This window comes from Lasiosphaeria miniovina, assembly GCF_030549165.1.
Source record: "Lasiosphaeria miniovina strain SMH2392-1A chromosome Unknown B0T26scaffold_8, whole genome shotgun sequence".
Classification (NCBI taxonomy): Eukaryota; Fungi; Ascomycota; class Sordariomycetes; order Sordariales; family Lasiosphaeriaceae; genus Lasiosphaeria; species Lasiosphaeria miniovina.
This window is the reverse complement of record NW_026848227.1, coordinates 2,258,540-2,274,121: the sequence shown is the minus strand read 5'-3', so window position 1 is coordinate 2,274,121 and position 15,582 is coordinate 2,258,540. Positions and strand designations below refer to the sequence as shown.

The 15,582-nt window shown below is 54.9% G+C and overlaps 5 protein-coding genes across 5 annotated transcripts; 2 read left to right on the top strand and 3 right to left on the bottom strand.

Annotated features, from left to right (window-relative positions):
* Window positions 1-764: 764 nt before the first annotated feature.
* On the bottom strand, window positions 765-5,092 carry B0T26DRAFT_757065 (CNH domain-containing protein; the record flags this gene model as incomplete). Its single annotated transcript, XM_060446198.1, has 3 exons — window positions 765-950; window positions 1,028-1,887; window positions 1,948-5,092. 3 exons carry the CDS (start codon window positions 5,090-5,092, stop codon window positions 765-767), a joined length of 4,191 nt encoding a protein of 1,396 aa, XP_060290385.1.
* Window positions 5,093-6,994: 1,902 nt separating this feature from the next.
* Window positions 6,995-8,637, top strand: B0T26DRAFT_731766 (uncharacterized protein). Its single transcript, XM_060443067.1, has 6 exons — window positions 6,995-7,364; window positions 7,449-7,479; window positions 7,609-7,691; window positions 7,798-7,913; window positions 7,975-8,145; window positions 8,214-8,637. The coding sequence occupies exons 1-6, from the start codon at window positions 7,311-7,313 to the stop codon at window positions 8,254-8,256; spliced, it is 498 nt and encodes a 165-aa protein (XP_060290384.1). The 5' UTR covers window positions 6,995-7,310; the 3' UTR covers window positions 8,257-8,637.
* A 686-nt stretch (window positions 8,638-9,323) lies between these two features.
* B0T26DRAFT_658556 (uncharacterized protein) lies at window positions 9,324-10,114 on the bottom strand (the record flags this gene model as incomplete). The annotated part of the gene is made up of 2 exons (XM_060438884.1): window positions 9,324-9,919; window positions 10,009-10,114. The coding sequence occupies 2 exons, from the start codon at window positions 10,112-10,114 to the stop codon at window positions 9,324-9,326; spliced, it is 702 nt and encodes a 233-aa protein (XP_060290383.1).
* A 1,924-nt stretch (window positions 10,115-12,038) lies between these two features.
* B0T26DRAFT_657232 (Metallo-dependent phosphatase-like protein) lies at window positions 12,039-13,928 on the top strand (the record flags this gene model as incomplete). The annotated part of the gene is made up of 1 exon (XM_060438765.1): window positions 12,039-13,928. The coding sequence occupies one exon, from the start codon at window positions 12,039-12,041 to the stop codon at window positions 13,926-13,928; it is 1,890 nt and encodes a 629-aa protein (XP_060290382.1).
* Window positions 13,929-14,409: 481 nt separating this feature from the next.
* B0T26DRAFT_681181 (Isy1-like splicing factor) lies at window positions 14,410-15,284 on the bottom strand (the record flags this gene model as incomplete). Its single annotated transcript, XM_060440614.1, has 2 exons — window positions 14,410-15,144; window positions 15,282-15,284. 2 exons carry the CDS (start codon window positions 15,282-15,284, stop codon window positions 14,410-14,412), a joined length of 738 nt encoding a protein of 245 aa, XP_060290381.1.
* Window positions 15,285-15,582: the final 298 nt, after the last annotated feature.

Genomic DNA, 15,582 nt, shown 5'->3' with positions numbered 1-15,582 from the left:
AAACTTGTGTGTTGGTCTCAGTCTCAATCTAAAAAGAAATACACCAAAATGCCGAGCCATGTTTCAAAATAGAACCCCAAAGACAACGGACGGCGACAAGACACAACGAGGAAGAGGAAGGTTAAAATAAGAATAAAAAACCCCAATCCGAACAGCCCAAGTATTACTCCCTCCCCCTTCTACCCTGCCCGTATTGCTAGCACTTGCCCCTTCCCCTCCCGAAAAGAAAAAAGGAATAAAAAAGGACAAACAAGACAAACTCGGGCCTACCCCAAGCCTGATTCAGACGTCCTCTCGCTTTTTTATTGCTTTTTTCTGCATGTCAGAGATTTTACCACTCCGGGCTTCCACATACATCAGCTCACAACCCCCTCTCCCCCCCATACCCACACCCGTATATACCCGCACATCCATAGATGCCTACCTAGGTTCTAGTCCAGGTTCGAGGTGGTCGGAGACTGGAAAGGCTGTGATAGTGGCGTAACGCTTTTTTCCCACCCAACACGCAGGCTCGCCGACACCAGTGTATATGTCGATCTGCGCCTGCGGACTGGGAAGTAAACGAGACACCTTGAAATGCCCGTCCGGTCACACGGATTGATTCTGGCAGTCCGGGCTTCCGTTGTGTATGCATGTCACTCATCTCCGGGAGAGCACACCGAGTGTTCCAGAATATCTTTCCGATCATAAACACAGCTTACAGGCCGATTTACCGAGGAGCACCTAGAAAGGAGAAAGGAAATCCGCCTTTCCCCAGTGAGCCACTAGTCAACGAGCTTATGGCGAGCCAGCGAGGCTGACGAAGGGGTACTGGCAGTTCCGTGGTACACATCTGCTCTTGGCGGTGAATTGGCGGCGATGTGGTAAATATCGGACTTCCGTTGACTCTTCCAGAAATCGAGAGCCTCAATGACATCCTCGCCTCGTTCGTCATCATACGCAAATATTATCTATCGAGACCAGAAATGTCAGCTTCAGCTCACAAAGGGAAGGAACCAAAATAATGGGAGGGAAAGGTATCACAAACCTCGTGCGTACTGCTGTGGAGCAGCCGAATGTTCTTGTGAGGCACAATGTGCACCGAGAGATTGTCGATGTTTCGCAACTCGATAAAGTTGGGCTCAAACGCCAAGATCCACGGGTAGCTAAGCGCGAAGGCCTGCGGACTGCCTTCCCAATCCAGGCGCCATTCGGGCCGCGCCCGCCAGCCATTCCTATTGACAAAGAAGGAGAACTCGCTATAATTCAGCAGGAACTCGCCGTTCAGTCTTTCAATGTGGATCGGCTTGACACCTTCCTTTCTTGCTACAAAGTCAAGCGACGTGTCGGCCTGGTCCAGGAGTGACTGCGTCTCCAAAGTCTCGAGGCTGACCACCTCGAAGCCCCGGGCGCATGCAACGCACAGCTTGGACTTTAAAAAGTGCACCGAGGTGGACTCGGTCGGGATGTAAAACTCCTTGAACGGTTTCAGCTCGTCTTGGCCTGCATTAAACATTTTGCTCAGGCCCTTTTGCTTCTTAGTCCTGGACATTGCGTCGTTCGGCTCGTAGACCTTGATCGTCGTCGAAAGGGCCGAACTCTTTACGCAGCATACCAAATGCCGGCCAAGGCAGATGCCCGTCTTGAAAAAGTTGCAGTGGCTTTGGATCTTCTTTCCGCGTTTGGCCGAGAGCGGGTCATTGGGATCCAATGCACTCAGCTGGTAGGAATAGAGAGACCTGCTGGAGAGCACTAAAAGGAGCTGGTACTCCTCGAGAACGTCTACTTGCGTCACGTTCGGCACCTCAATGACACGTCTAGGCTGTCTTGCCGAGTCCTTGTCCTTGGCTTTGCGCTCTGATACGTAGATGCCGTTCTCTGTGCCGTAGATGAGTTTTCGGCCGCCGTCTATGTCCATGTTAGCATAATTATCGCCACTAGTGTCGCTCCCAGGTCCGGGTAGCATACCAAACGGCGCAACACAGTTAACCTTGTTAGGGCCAGAAAAGAAGTTGGTAGAGAGTACAGTCGTGCTCAAGAAATCAGCACGAGCCCTGAGACGTTGCTGGGCGGTATCGATAAACTCAAGCCATTTTTGCCGGGCCAACTGGTTGGAGGCATAGAGAGTTAACTCGTAGCCATTCTTGCCCAGGTGTCTAAAGGTGATTGGCCAGCCTTCCCCTTTCTTGGCGTCGCTTCCTGAATTGCGAAGCGGAAGCAGACTCGACGAAGATCTCTTAACGGCACCCGACTGTGGAATGACCTCCTCCATCTCTTTAATGGAGAGAAGCTCCAATGGGATAGGCCTGCGGTAGGCTTTCACCTCCTCACTCTTCCCGACCGTCTTGACTCTCACCAGGAGCACTGCGTGGTCGAGGAGGAAGGCTGTGATGTCGGCCTGTTCTGTGGGTGACTTCTTCAGCTGGCTCTTGAAGACGAGCTCGCGGCCCTCGTCTGTGAGTTTCAGGTCTACTCTATCGTTGGGGCGGAATCGTAACTGCTCGTGCAGACGTCGTAGGTTGAACCGGTTCTCCGCCTTGCCAGACTCGGCGTTCACCCGGCTCAGTAGGTCTCGAATCATTGTCAATACCTTGGGAATGTCCTGCTTATCCGGGCTGTCGGCTTCCGTGTATTTGAGGACGTTATCCAAGAGAAGGGGGTACCGAGCAAGTCTGGTCGTGGGCTTGGTGAGATAGCCGTTGAGTTCCAGCTTCCTTGACTCTCTCCGCCGTTCAACATCGTCGACGAATTTGGCGAAATCCTTGTTGATAGCCCGTTCGTTTTCAAACTCGAATTTCCCTTCCAACTGTTTTGACCCGTAGAGGATGAAGGGCTCAAATTGAGGCACAAACTCCAAAAATATGTCTCCAACATTCTGGACGACGGGGCTCTTCTGTTGCCGCTCGGTCAGGGCCTTGGCAAACCGCGAGCTAACGCCGTGTATGCTCGGTGTGTCGATAATATTGCTGAAAATGGTCCGGACGACGCGCTCCCGTCGCTGGAGAGGTATCGCCGACGTACTAATCTTTCCCCGCAGAGGCAAAATCCAAAAGTCGCGTAGATACTCGAGGTCCTTGACAAAGTCGCGTTCCGTGTAGCAAATCTCGGAAATGACTTCCTGCCTCTTTTTCTCCCTGTCGCCAATGCTATCGGCAATCTCTTTGGGCACGCTATTGATCCACAGCTTCTGCTCATCCGTTTTGTCAACGTCGTCGTCGTTGACTGTGGCGTCTCCTTCCTTTTTCAGTCCGGGGCCTGTCTTGAGGTTGAGCCTGGACACCTGCTCAAGTCGTCGGGGGCATGCGATCGAGTAGCAGAGCTGATCTCGTGTGCAGGTAGGCGAGTAACACTCGGACAGCAGAACGAAGACTCCATTGACTGCCGGTTTCTCCTCGGTCTCCTCTGTCATTGTTTCTCGGAATTGGTACATTTCGTATGTCGAGTCCCGCAGCCGATGCTCGTAGGTGACATCGTGGAAGAACTTCTGGGCGTCAAGGGCGCGGCCAAGAAGCAACGCCAGGTTCCTGTCGGTAGTTCTAATAATATATGAGAGAACATCGACGGCTTCGCCGCCGCTGAAAGCGTTCTTGTATGTGAGTTCATTCTTCGTCCGTTCACCCACAATAATCTTTTGTCGGAAGCAGTCGGCAACGCGAGAAAGGAGAGCCGGATACACCATCGGCGGTCTTATCTTGGCAGTGGGTGGGCGGTCACTGGTAGCCGAGCCCGCAACGGATGGCCGATGCTCCAGGGTCTGGACCTCAGTCCTGTCACTCGGGGCGATCGAGGGTGCTATTGTTGAAGCCATCGACATAGACCGACCGCTGTCGGCACCCCCTGTCGAGGATGCCATGCTAGTCGTCCTTGTCTGGGACCCAGGCGCGGGCACGTAGCCAGCCAGATAAGGCACGTTGGGACCAGCAGATGCCTGTTCCGTCGCGTTGGGACTAGCTCCGGGCATTCTGCGATTCGGGATCACTCGCCCGCTCATCGTCTGGTGAGGGTCGCGATCGTACGAGGGGTAGCCGGTCATTGACATGGAGCGGTCTTCAAGATGTCTATCGGGGACTATCCGACCCTGCGCGGTCGTGCGAGCAGAGTGCTGCGGAAGACCATGGGCGTACTGGGCATGACGAAAGGCATTGGCCGGTGCTTGCTGCTGATATGCCTGAGGCGGAGGGCTGTACACTGGCTGCCTGGGAGCGCTCGCCATGGACTGCGATCGGTAGGGATCCGAATTCACGGCCGGCGCGGGACCACCCTGATAGAAGCGCTGTGCGGGCGTCCGTCCGGGCTGGGCGTTATTCTGGAACCCTTGGGGGGGTGAACCCCGCAGCGATTCTAATCGAGGCTGCCCGTACCCTTGTTGCTGCTGCTGCTGCTGCTGCTGCTGCTGCTGCTGTTGTTGTTGTGGCCCTGGTGGACTCCGCACAGGATCAAACTGAGGCGGCGAGCCGCGCATTGAGTCCAGTCGTGGCTGGCCTTGCGGTGGTCCGTACGGAGGGCTTCGCATGGTGGGAGGGTTTTGCGTCGTGGGCGGGCTTTGCATTGGGTCAAACTGAGGCGAGCCTCGCATTCCCGGCGGCGAACCACGCATCGAATCCAACCGAGGCTGCTGTCCTGGAGGTGGACTTCGCATCGACTCGAACCGGGGTGGGCCCTGTTGCTGTTGCTGGCCCTGTGGTGGGGACGGGTATGGCCGCCGTGGGATCTGCTGCTGCTGTTGCGGCTGCTGTTGTTGTTGTTGGAGATACTGGGGAGGCATTTGCTGGCCGGTGGATGCTGATCGCTGGTTTGGGTAGTAGTTATTCGGCTGGGCGGGTTCAGCTGGTCGCGCCCGCGGCGGTGGTGCGTTATCTCCATAGCCAGCCCCGGGCGGCAGACGCGGGGGCGGTTGCCTCGGTATTGTCGAGATGCCTGGTGTTCTTGTCTGGGCCCGCCCCTCGTGCATTATCGACGGCGGGGCGACGGATGAAGTCATGGTCTGGGACCTGCCGGGCGGGGGGTCGGCGCCGAAGATGTTGGAAAATGCGGCGTCCCGTTGGAAGTTGTTCGAGTGCCCATACTGGCTCGGCCGCGGAGGTGGCGCTCGATCCTGCTGATAGTCGGCCATGATGCCTGTGTCTACTACTGCCATCATCGTTAGAACTTGTGTGTAAACCATTTCGCGTTGCTTGCACAGTTGCTATGCCCTGGCTGTTGACTGTCTGGCAGTCCAGAATTCACCATGGGCGCGCAGCATTGCAATCAAGAGTGGAGCAATCGTAAACTTACTCGAATTTCGGAGTCGACGGAGGCCTCGCCAACTCCCTCAACGGCGCCTTTGGTGGGGTGAGTGTCCACGACGACGGCGACGAGTCCGATCGACGGGAGAAATATTAATTCGCCGTCGTCTCGTTTCGTCCCGCGAGGGGAGGTTGGAAAAACGGGTATTTGTCGACCGCTTTGCCCTGAGCCTGCGGGCACACGGGCGAGTGACGTTATTGGGAGAGATGATTTGATGCCCCCCGGGCAGGCGCCAGAAATTTTGGGCAGCGTGGGCTTGGGGATTGGGGAAACGCTTGCGAGCAACAAGACCGCCACAGGCGGGCCACCTCACCGCAACCACGACGGTTCGGCACCTCCTCCGGGCCTAGTTGGAATCCTGACCAGACGGATTGGCGAGCGTACGAACCTGGCAGTCTTAGGTCCTCAAGGCAAAGAGCGGCCTTGGTATTAGGGGCACATTGGGGAAAATCTTGCAGCTCCGTATCGTGAACGGGCAGAGAATGGAAGTTTGCCGTGGAGGGATATGCAATTGCCCTGTCCTGCCCTGCCCTGGTTATTGAAGTTGGCAGCGACACGGGAAGAGAATGGCGGATGCTTGTTTTCGCTCCAGGCACAGCACACCTACCCTGGACTCAGATTCGGCTTTGGCGACGCACACCCAGCCAGTGGCTCCTTGCTAGGCCCAGAAATGTCGGGTGTTTCGCGATCCACTAAATCGCTCCGCCTGAGGGGGCGCTGTTGCTGGCGCGGGTCAGCTAGGTTCCCCTCCCCTGCAGTTCGGGTGTCACTTGTGTGCGTGTGTTTTCTTCACTGTTGTTGAGATAATACAGCATAGCATAAACTCAAGAGCACCGTGCCTACCTGTCCTTACAGCTCTGCTCCGGGCGCTAAATTACAGAAAAAGCCGGAGATGGGAGGATGACAATTAGGCTGTCATGGCTTGAGGCTGTGCCTTGGTTAGTGATATTGATGGGGTGTGTTGCAATGGAAATGAGGGGGATGACGGCGAAAACAGATATGACTTTCGAGCGGGATTCGACATTCCAACCTGACAGAGAACAAGGACAGGCACGCACGTTTCATCAGATACCTTCCATAGCTACCTCACCTCTGCGCAGGCACCCATTACGCAATGTAAATATCGGAGACCCAGTTGATAACCGAGTCGACAACTTCTCGTGTCGCCTGCTTGCCTACCTTACCCTTCTGCTACGTACCTTAGGTACCGTGATAGCTGGAGGTTCTGAGACGGGAGTGAGGGTATTGGTTTCAGTCTAATTGGCGTGTAGTGTATGTATTGTACTTATACATGTGATGCCTAAGGTACCACAGGTCAGAGGTGCTCTCTTTGCTTTGAACAGTTGCCCGATAATATAAAATATATAGCGCGGCAGCCTCTGGGTGATGTCTGTGTTGGTCGTCTTTATAGTCTCAAACACTAATTAATACTGGTAGTAGGTAGGATCCATAAGTCCTGCGTGGGCTTGGCCAAAACTTGCGTAAATGGCGTTTTTTTTTGGTCTGATCCAGGTGTCCGTGAGTGAAGGAGATGTAAGGTCTGGATGGAGGTACGGATACCTCAGATCGGGTATTCTGCAGCTCCGAACTCAGGCCGTACCGCCCGCGTATAACGCATGGATCAAGACCCAAAGGCTATCCGCGATATGCAAATGAAGGTTTCCCACTGCACCTGCTATGGAATATCATGTACCACGGACGCGTTGTTACTGGCGCAGGATGTCCCGAAGCAAGAAAGATCTCGGTTTCACCTATTCGATCGCGACCCCAGGCTGTGCAAGGCAAGTGGAGACTTGCTGACCCGGCACGTGATCTGTAACTCCAACGCCTGTTGGGTGGTGGAGCTTCTGGGCTTTGGGGGCTCGTGCAACAAGCTGCGTCGTCGCCTTCGCAGCAGCGACTCTCTTGAGCACCAAATTCCAGAGATAGCTCCCATCTCGAGCTCCCGGCGCCCGGCCATCACGCGCTTTCACCATACGATTGGGCAACTGAGCTACCGAGCTCCGAACTCTCCCACCCATCCAGTCCACGAAACTCTCGCCAAGATGAGCAATCCCGACTCGGAGCTGGCGCCCAAGTTCGCGCCCTTTCTTGGCATGGTATGTCTCGATGTTGGCCCCATTCTATCATGCGAAAAAGGGTGCCTCTCATCGGCAGCTGGCTGACATTGTTTTTCTTCGTAGGCTGGAATTGCTTCAGCCATGATCTTTGGCAGTATGTCGAACCTCTCCTCTTCCCCTGTCCGGTCATCCGAGGGCTAGCTTGCGCCAATATGTCCCCGCCCCGCGCTGCAAACCGTCGTGTTCAAATACAGCAGAAACTGATAATGCCTCTCATCTCCAGGCTTAGGAGCTGCATATGGCACTGCGAAATCTGGGATCGGTATTGCGGGTGTTGGAACATTCCGGCCGGACCTGATCATGAAGGTGAGAAGCGATACATGACCGGGGGTTATGCCTAAGGAGGTCCCGTTCTCGGCGTCTTAGTCATGAGAGACCGTACACTAACTAGAGTCTTGCTCTAACTACGCAGTGCCTTATTCCAGTCGTCATGTCCGGAATTATTGCCGTCTACTCGCTCGTCATCTCAGTACTGATCGCGCAGGATCTTGGACCACCATCATCGAATACACACTATAGCTTGTTCAAGTACGCTTACTTCCTCAACTACCAACGTTTCTAGCGGCGTCGACATACTAATATTGAGTAGTGGCTTTATGCATCTCGCGTGCGGTCTCTCCGTTGGTCTCACAGGACTAGCCGCCGGTTACTGCATTGGCATCGTCGGCGACAAGGGAGTCAGGTCATACATGTCGCAGTCGAGAGTCTTTGTTGGCATGGTGCTGATTCTCATTTTCGGCGAAGTTCTTGGTCTTTACGGGTGAGAAAGACTCAACTCTCCTTCTAGCCTAGTTGTTGCTAACCAAGAGTCTCGTCGCCTCAACCTAGGCTTATTGTTGCTCTCATCCTGAACACCAAGAGCAAGGGCTAAGTGGTCTCGTCATGAATTTAGCGGCATTGACAAAACATAAGTGTACCAAAAAATGTGTATACCAGAAGTAGAACACGTGCGCGGCAGGGGGGTTGTTGTTACAGGGAGCATTTGGCCTAGCGTTGAACGGATGTGTAACCCTTTTCAGGTTGAATAGAGAGACGGAGACCCTATATCATTATGGGCCCATGGGCTGTGAGATCCCAGGTAATTCCAGGTACGGGTTCCGGGGAACGGATGTTGGAAATTCATCTCTATTACCTATTCGGTACCTACCACTTATATCGCGCCTGTCTCCTATTGCAGACAATTAATGCATGTCGCTGAGTCAGGTCAACTACGTACATAGACGAGTACAGCAGCAAGTAGCAACAAAAAGATTGTAAGTTTGGTATTAAACATGGCGTCTCCCTCTTGTGAAACTAGAGTGTCAAGTGGTAGGTAGACAGCTGATCTTGGCAAGGGGGTTCGACCTGGGTTGTTCTAGATTTCTCATCCCTTGCGTTCTAAACAGCATCACGACAGAGCGAGCCTTTCAGCTTCCACGCACATACACGTACACACGCGCATATTTACGAGACCAGCCAACAACGGTGTCAGGTCAACGACGCACTCAATTTATGAAAATCTAGGGGTCTTGGTCCAGCCCCTTAGTTTGAAGGAAGTGAGTCGAGGGATTCCCACTCATGCAACCGATATCCTGGAACGCCTCGACAAATGAAGAAAAATATGCCTAAAAATGTTCCGCCCTATGCAGTGAAGGAGGCCCCTTGCCTAATTCAGAGAGGGGCGCTGAAAGGTTGCCTGGGAGAAAGAAGGAATGGAAAGAAATGAAACCTATGACCGTGTGTGCCTCGAAGAAAGAAGACGACGGTCTAGACCTAATGGGCGCCACGCTACGAGCGGATAAGAGAAGAAGAACATCGAGGACGCTTTCTTTTCCGATCCCTCTGGGCATATTGGTGGATAGGGGCTATTCCGACTCTTCACTCTTTCTGATCCAGCACATGCTTACTTGTCCGATAACGAACCTTAAGCCACTCTCTTTTTCACTATGGCGTGGAAATCTACCGGCAGCCCATGGTGAACCTTGAGCGCGGCTGCTTGCGTGCAGATAGCTCGCTAAGGAACCAGTCCCATCTGCGATCCTCGCGTATCAAGATCTCGTCGCCGTTCTCGCGGGCGAGCCGCTCCCGCCGGGCGCGGGCGGCCGCCTCTTCGCCAACGAGGTGCGGGTCCTCGAGTGGGCGAGAGCGGTTGCGCTCCTCCTCTTCAATGCGGTCGAGCACAATGCGCCCGAGACGCTGCGTGGTGGCCTCGTTGCTGGCAGCTGCTACACGCCGCAGGGCAACGCTGTGGTAGTGTCGCGCCGTGGGGTTAGAGTGGATGGTTGACCACGAGGGGATGCGGAACTGCCCCAGAGACGGCTCGACTGAGCGTCGGGGGCCTGTCGGTACGGGGGGGAGGCCAATCCGTTGCTGTCCTTCCTGCCTACCCGTCGTCGCCGAGCTAGACTGAGGCCGAGATAGGTTGCTGCCACTGTCCCCCAGGTTAAGAAGAGACGAGGAAGCCGCCGGAGTGGCCAGACGTGCCGGCGGAGAGTACGGCGGGACGGGGTCAGAGTTGAGCGGGACGGTAGAGTGATAGGACGGGGCATCAGACGCTAGGAACAGGTGCGACGATCCGTCAGTCGGGCCAAGAACACAGAGGCCAATATTAGCTGTTCTGGATGTTCGACGACAAAAAACTCACTGTAGGACGGTGCGGCTGAACGGACAGACGCAGTTTCGAAGTCCTCGGGACTAATTGTCTCGATCGCCGCAGGGGTGTAAGGCGGCGCGGTATTGGTTATCACCATGACTGCTGCCGCTACTGGGTTCTTGCCTTTGAGAGGCGAGCGGAGGCAAGGTGCGGCTAGGCTGGAGATGGAAAGAAGAGAGAATGACGACAGCGGGCCACTTCTTGTGCTATCTGAACGGGAAGCACGGCATCTAAGTACCAGTGCGGTGGAGAGCGCAGTGACAACAAACAAGGATGATGGGATGGGACGAAAGACGGGTACCGGTTGATCAGCGAGAAGATGCCGAGCTCTTCTACTACACGGGCTACCCAATCAACTCAGCTCTGCTGCCAGCCAAGGTAACCAGAATTGTAGCCGGCTCTTTGACACGAGAAGGCCAGCCCGTGGTCCCGCAACGAAGCAAACGTCTTTTTCAGCTGCGTGTGGTTTCTCGGACAGAATTCCACCAGCCCGAGGGAGAAAGCAAAGACAAGCATTCAATGTACTATGAGGTGACACGTGAGGGCCGCAAGGGCAACGCCGGATTGGGGAGCTTGGCGTTGCGAAATGGAGTAAAGCCAAGCTAGCCCGGGAAATGTATTGGAACAACAGAAGCAGGAAGGGACAGCGCAGCTGCAGGGCGTGGCTCTGCATGGCGTCAAGATAAAGCCCCATCGACTGGCTCACCAGCGGGGCCATTGGAGGGAGAGAGATGTCCCTCGCGGCCGGGATAATCGAGGCGGGACCCGCCATCCATCCAAATCGCAGCTCATCGAGGGGTGCGGGGTTATTGTTGGAGTCTTGGCGCCGAACTCAACTTTAGTCCCGACGCCAGCTTAGGTTCCACGGAAGGTCGGAGTCAACGGAGGGTCTCGGCGGTCTTCACCTGCGAACCGTACGAGGAGGATGCACCTGCGGCTGGGCTTGTGTGGGGCGGGTGATGTTTTCTCGACACCATCGTGACTGCCATTCTTGATTGCGAGCAGCAAGAAGCACCCATCTTTAACTCAGAACTGGTGGTCTCGTGCACCCAAAACTGATAAGAGCGAAGGAGACTCGGAGTGATAAGGACATGATGTATGGATGATACCTCGGTAGCTCCCTGCTTGGACCTAGGCTGAGAAACTGACCTGCAGGCAATCAAGTCACTCTGCAGCTCGTCACCCCCATCGGAGACATCGTGACTTGCTTGAACACCCTACCTATCCCCTGTATGTAATCCGGGCTGTGTTCGTGTCTGTCTATCCACCAGGTCCACACTGCAGATGGACGGAGTTGGGCTTTATGGACCTACCCATGCAGGTCAGACTTTGGGAACCCATGTTTCGTTCGGCGCAGTGCGGATGTGGCGGCAGAACGTAAGAGAAATGGTCTGCCTTCGTTTTTCAAGGAAGAAAGTGAAATATGACCTATGCTTATAAGTGAGGTGCTGCCACGCCAGTATTCCACGAGGAAAGTACATGGTAGTAAAGTCGCTTCACCTCAACAACTGGTAAGTTTAGAACTACTTTACTCCCTGTCTCCGGATTCAAGTTCCCTTCCCATGTTGCCCCCCTTTGGTCCACAGCACCAGACAGCACCCGCGCGGGGAAAGACGGACCAAGGAATAACAGCTAGAATCCATGGCTCCATAACTTTTAAGGTAACGACGGGAACCCACAAAGCACAATGTAAACAGGGGTTGAAGGTTCGGTGTTTCCGTTTAAATCGCCAAATAATTAAAGGGTGCACCGATGTATAAATGTCAAGAAGAATAGCGTATCCAGTCATATGCTTGTTGGTAGATTCACTTCGATGAAGGGCAATGTACGGAGCTACCTGCCTGTAAGCACCCGTCAGTGGGCCCCTGGCTGCCAAGCTAATTCACCTGCATGGCTCCTTTGGCTCCGCCACCGGAGTCTCCCGGTGTTTAAAGACGAACCAACATCACAACCCGAGACCGACGACGAGAGAGTATTGCTTCTAAGAGTACAAGTTTCTTTGCACGACGTCGTAGTTTATAATGATTCTTAGAGCGGCAATATTCGGCAGTGCCATCGCGGCGCTTGCCAGGACAGCGAAGGCGGCGCAACCCAGCGCAGCCGAGCCCGTCGCGGCTCCCATGCGAGACCTTCGCTGGGGCAACCTCAACTTTCTACACACAACAGACACTCACGGCTGGCATGGCGGCCACCTCCAGGAGTCTCAGTTCTCGGCCGACTGGGGCGACTATGTCTCGTTTGCCGAGCACATGCGGCAAACCGCAGATGCCCAGGGCGTCGATCTCCTCCTCGTCGACACGGGCGACCGCGTCGAGGGCAACGGCCTCTACGATGCCTCGAGCCCCAAGGGCGAATACTATTACGATATCTACCGGGAACAACAGGTCGACATCATATGCACGGGAAACCACGAGCTCTACCAAGCTTCAACGGCGGACCAGGAGCATCTACAGACGGTCCCAAACTTCAAAAGCAACTACATAGCTTCCAACCTAGACTACATCGACCCAGAGTCTGGCAATCGCATTCCGATGTCACAAAGATACCGCAAGTTCCAGACAAGGAACCAAAAACTGGACATTGTCGCCTTTGGCTTCCTCTTTGACTTTACCGGGAATGCTAACAACACCGTCGTCCAGCCTGTAAAGGAGACCATCCGGGAGCAGTGGTTCCAGGGCGCCATAAGGGAGCAGACGGATCTATTTGTTGTCATCGGCCATGTCGGGATTCAGATGCGGGTATTCAAGGACATATTTGCGGCGATTCGGCAGCAGAACCCGCTCACCCCTATTCTGTTCTTTGGCGGCCATGTCCATATACGCGACGCCACAGCCTACGACTCAAACTCGTTTGCGATAGCGAGCGGGAGGTATTTTGAGACGATTGGCTGGATGTCTGTCACGGGCGACCTGAAGAGAGCCGCCAACACACCCTTCTCGACTGACACAGGCGCCCTTTCTTTCCAGCGCAGATACATCGACAACAACCTCTACGGGCTCTACTACCACACGGGCCTCAATCTCTCAACATTCCCCACCGAACACGGCCGTAACGTTACGGCCATGATTGTCAAAGCTCGCAAGGAGCTTGATCTTGATTACAGCTTCGGCTGTGCGCCAAAAGACTACTGGATGAGCAGGACACCCTATCCCCACGAAGACAGCATCTACACATGGCTTGAGAAGGAAGTACTCCCAGCGGTAGCCGTGAGGGACAACCGGAAGGATATACCGCGTCTGGTAATCATGAATACGGGTGCCATCCGATTCGACATCTTCAAGGGCTCCTTCACAAGGGACTCAACACACATCGTTTCCCCGTTCCTGAGCGTCCTCAACTACATCCCCGATGTGCCCTACAGAGTCGCCCGGAACGTCATCAGGATGATCAACAATGCCGGGCCAATAGCCAGCTCGCTGTACGATATGGATCCGCGGTTTATGGGCCCCCCGGAGCAGTTTGAAATTCATGAGCCTATCATCTACACCAAGGACAATAACAACAATGACAATGGCAGAAATGACAGAGAGGACGAGTATGGCAGCCAACCAGCGCAGAAGCCCCTTGGCGGCAAAGAGCGGCAGCAATCGGAGAAGAAGCCCACCCTCGTCCAGGGGTACACCACAAGGGACGACATCGGCACCGACGGAGACGACGCGGTGCACGCCCCGATCGACTTCTACACGGTGCCGAACTGCATCCAGGCCGAGGTGGGGTTCGCGCCCGAGAGCCCGCCGGAGACCGTAGACCTGCTGTTCTTCGACTTCATCCAACCGTGGGTCCTCCTTGCGCTAAAGTACTCCGGCGGCAGCTACACCAACGAAGATGTCGAGCTCTATGTCGACGACACGTTCACGGAGCTCATGGCGTCCTGGATCGAGGAGAACTGGGCCGAGCATTGCAAGGCGTGATCTGTTTTTTTTGTCATTTATCAGTGATATAGTTTCTCTTTTTGGCGACATGTTTCCTCTAACTATTTTCTTTCTCGGGTTTCATTGGGAATCTGCTGGACATGTAACCGTACGTTGGGCGAGCATATTTGTGTGCGTTTGGTATACTTGGCGTCACCGCCTGGCAAGATTGAGATACGGAGTTTGTTTTACAAATACTAGACATGCGCTAACTAAGTTGGTTTAGTACTTAAGTAGGCAATTCGTTTCAAAGCCAAGGCAATCCTTATCCGAAGCGGGTTGCCTAATCATCAATTCTTTTGCCCCCGTATAAACGCCCGACTTGTCCTGTCCGTGAAAATGCTATGCTATGCTAACAACGTGAACAAAACCAAGCCACCCTCGTCAGTGCCGTGGCGAGATAGAAAAAAAAGAAAATAGATGGGAAGAAAAATTACCCAACGTCCCCAACCACTCAGATAAAAGAGATCCCGGCAACCGGCTATAGCTGATCGAGAAGCCGTCTTTTCCTCCGGTCGAGGAGCTCCTGTTCTACCTCTTCCACCGTCGGCAGCTCCCAGCTGCGGCCGTCGCCCATGTCTCCAGGCAAGGGTTCCCAGCCGGGGGGCGTCTCTTCTGGGCCCTGTGCGGCGAGGTTCCCAAAGGCCTGGCGCTCCTTGGCGGCCTCGTAGGCGAGCAGCTCGCTGTCCTCCTGGCCGGGCGCGTAGCCGTAGTAGGCGGCGTCGACCTGCTTGCGCAGGTCGGCGCGGGCCTCGAGCGGCTTCTCGTCGTCGTGCTTGGCCTTTGCCGCGGCCTCGAATAACTCCTTGACACCCGGAAGCTCCTTGGCGCGCCCAAAGTACCTGTAACCCCGGCCTCCCCCGGGGATCTCGCGCCCGGACTCGTCGTAAACCTTGGCGCCGCCGCGCATGTAGTTGGGCCCGCCCAGATTGCGGATCTGCACCTCCCACATGTGCTTCTCGCGCATCAGCTTGTTGATCTCGTCGTTGAGGTCGCGGATCTGGTAGTCGCTGAGCGCCGGCTCCTGGATCCGTGACACCTTGCGCGAGATGTCCTTTAGCACCTGGCCCCGCCACTTCTCGCACGACGGGATGCTGTCCTGCTCCGTGATGGCCCGCGGCCGCCGCGTCCGCCCCGCGTCGATGATGCCCAGGTCCGCCGCTTGCGCCTCGCGGAAGCGGAACAGCATCGACTGCGCTTTCTCGGAATTTCGCGCCTGTGGTTCATGGTGTTAGTTTTTCTTGTAGGTAAGGGGAGGGAGGGTACTTGAGAGACAGCGCCCGATGGAGTGCAGTCCTTGACAGACAGGAAGAGGGATGCGGCTGAGCAGCTGATGGGGAGAAGGAAACGTACCATTTTGAAGTGTTGGCAAGGTTGGAAAGATTTCGGGAAGAGAGTTCGTCAGCGACGAGGGCGCTGGAGTAGACGAGCCGGCCTGCGAGTAGTGTAGATTGGAGGCGCAACAAGTTGATACTTTTGTTAAAAACAACTGTGACCTGAAGCAAGCGGTTTCGCTAGGTTAGGTACGGGTAGGTCTGGCGTGTGAAATCAGACTGGTTAGGATCCGACGGCAAGTGGGGCGGGCCCCAATTCCAAATGACCGGCAGTTAGGACGCTTTGACCACCAGCCTTCTCATTACGCACATACCGACCT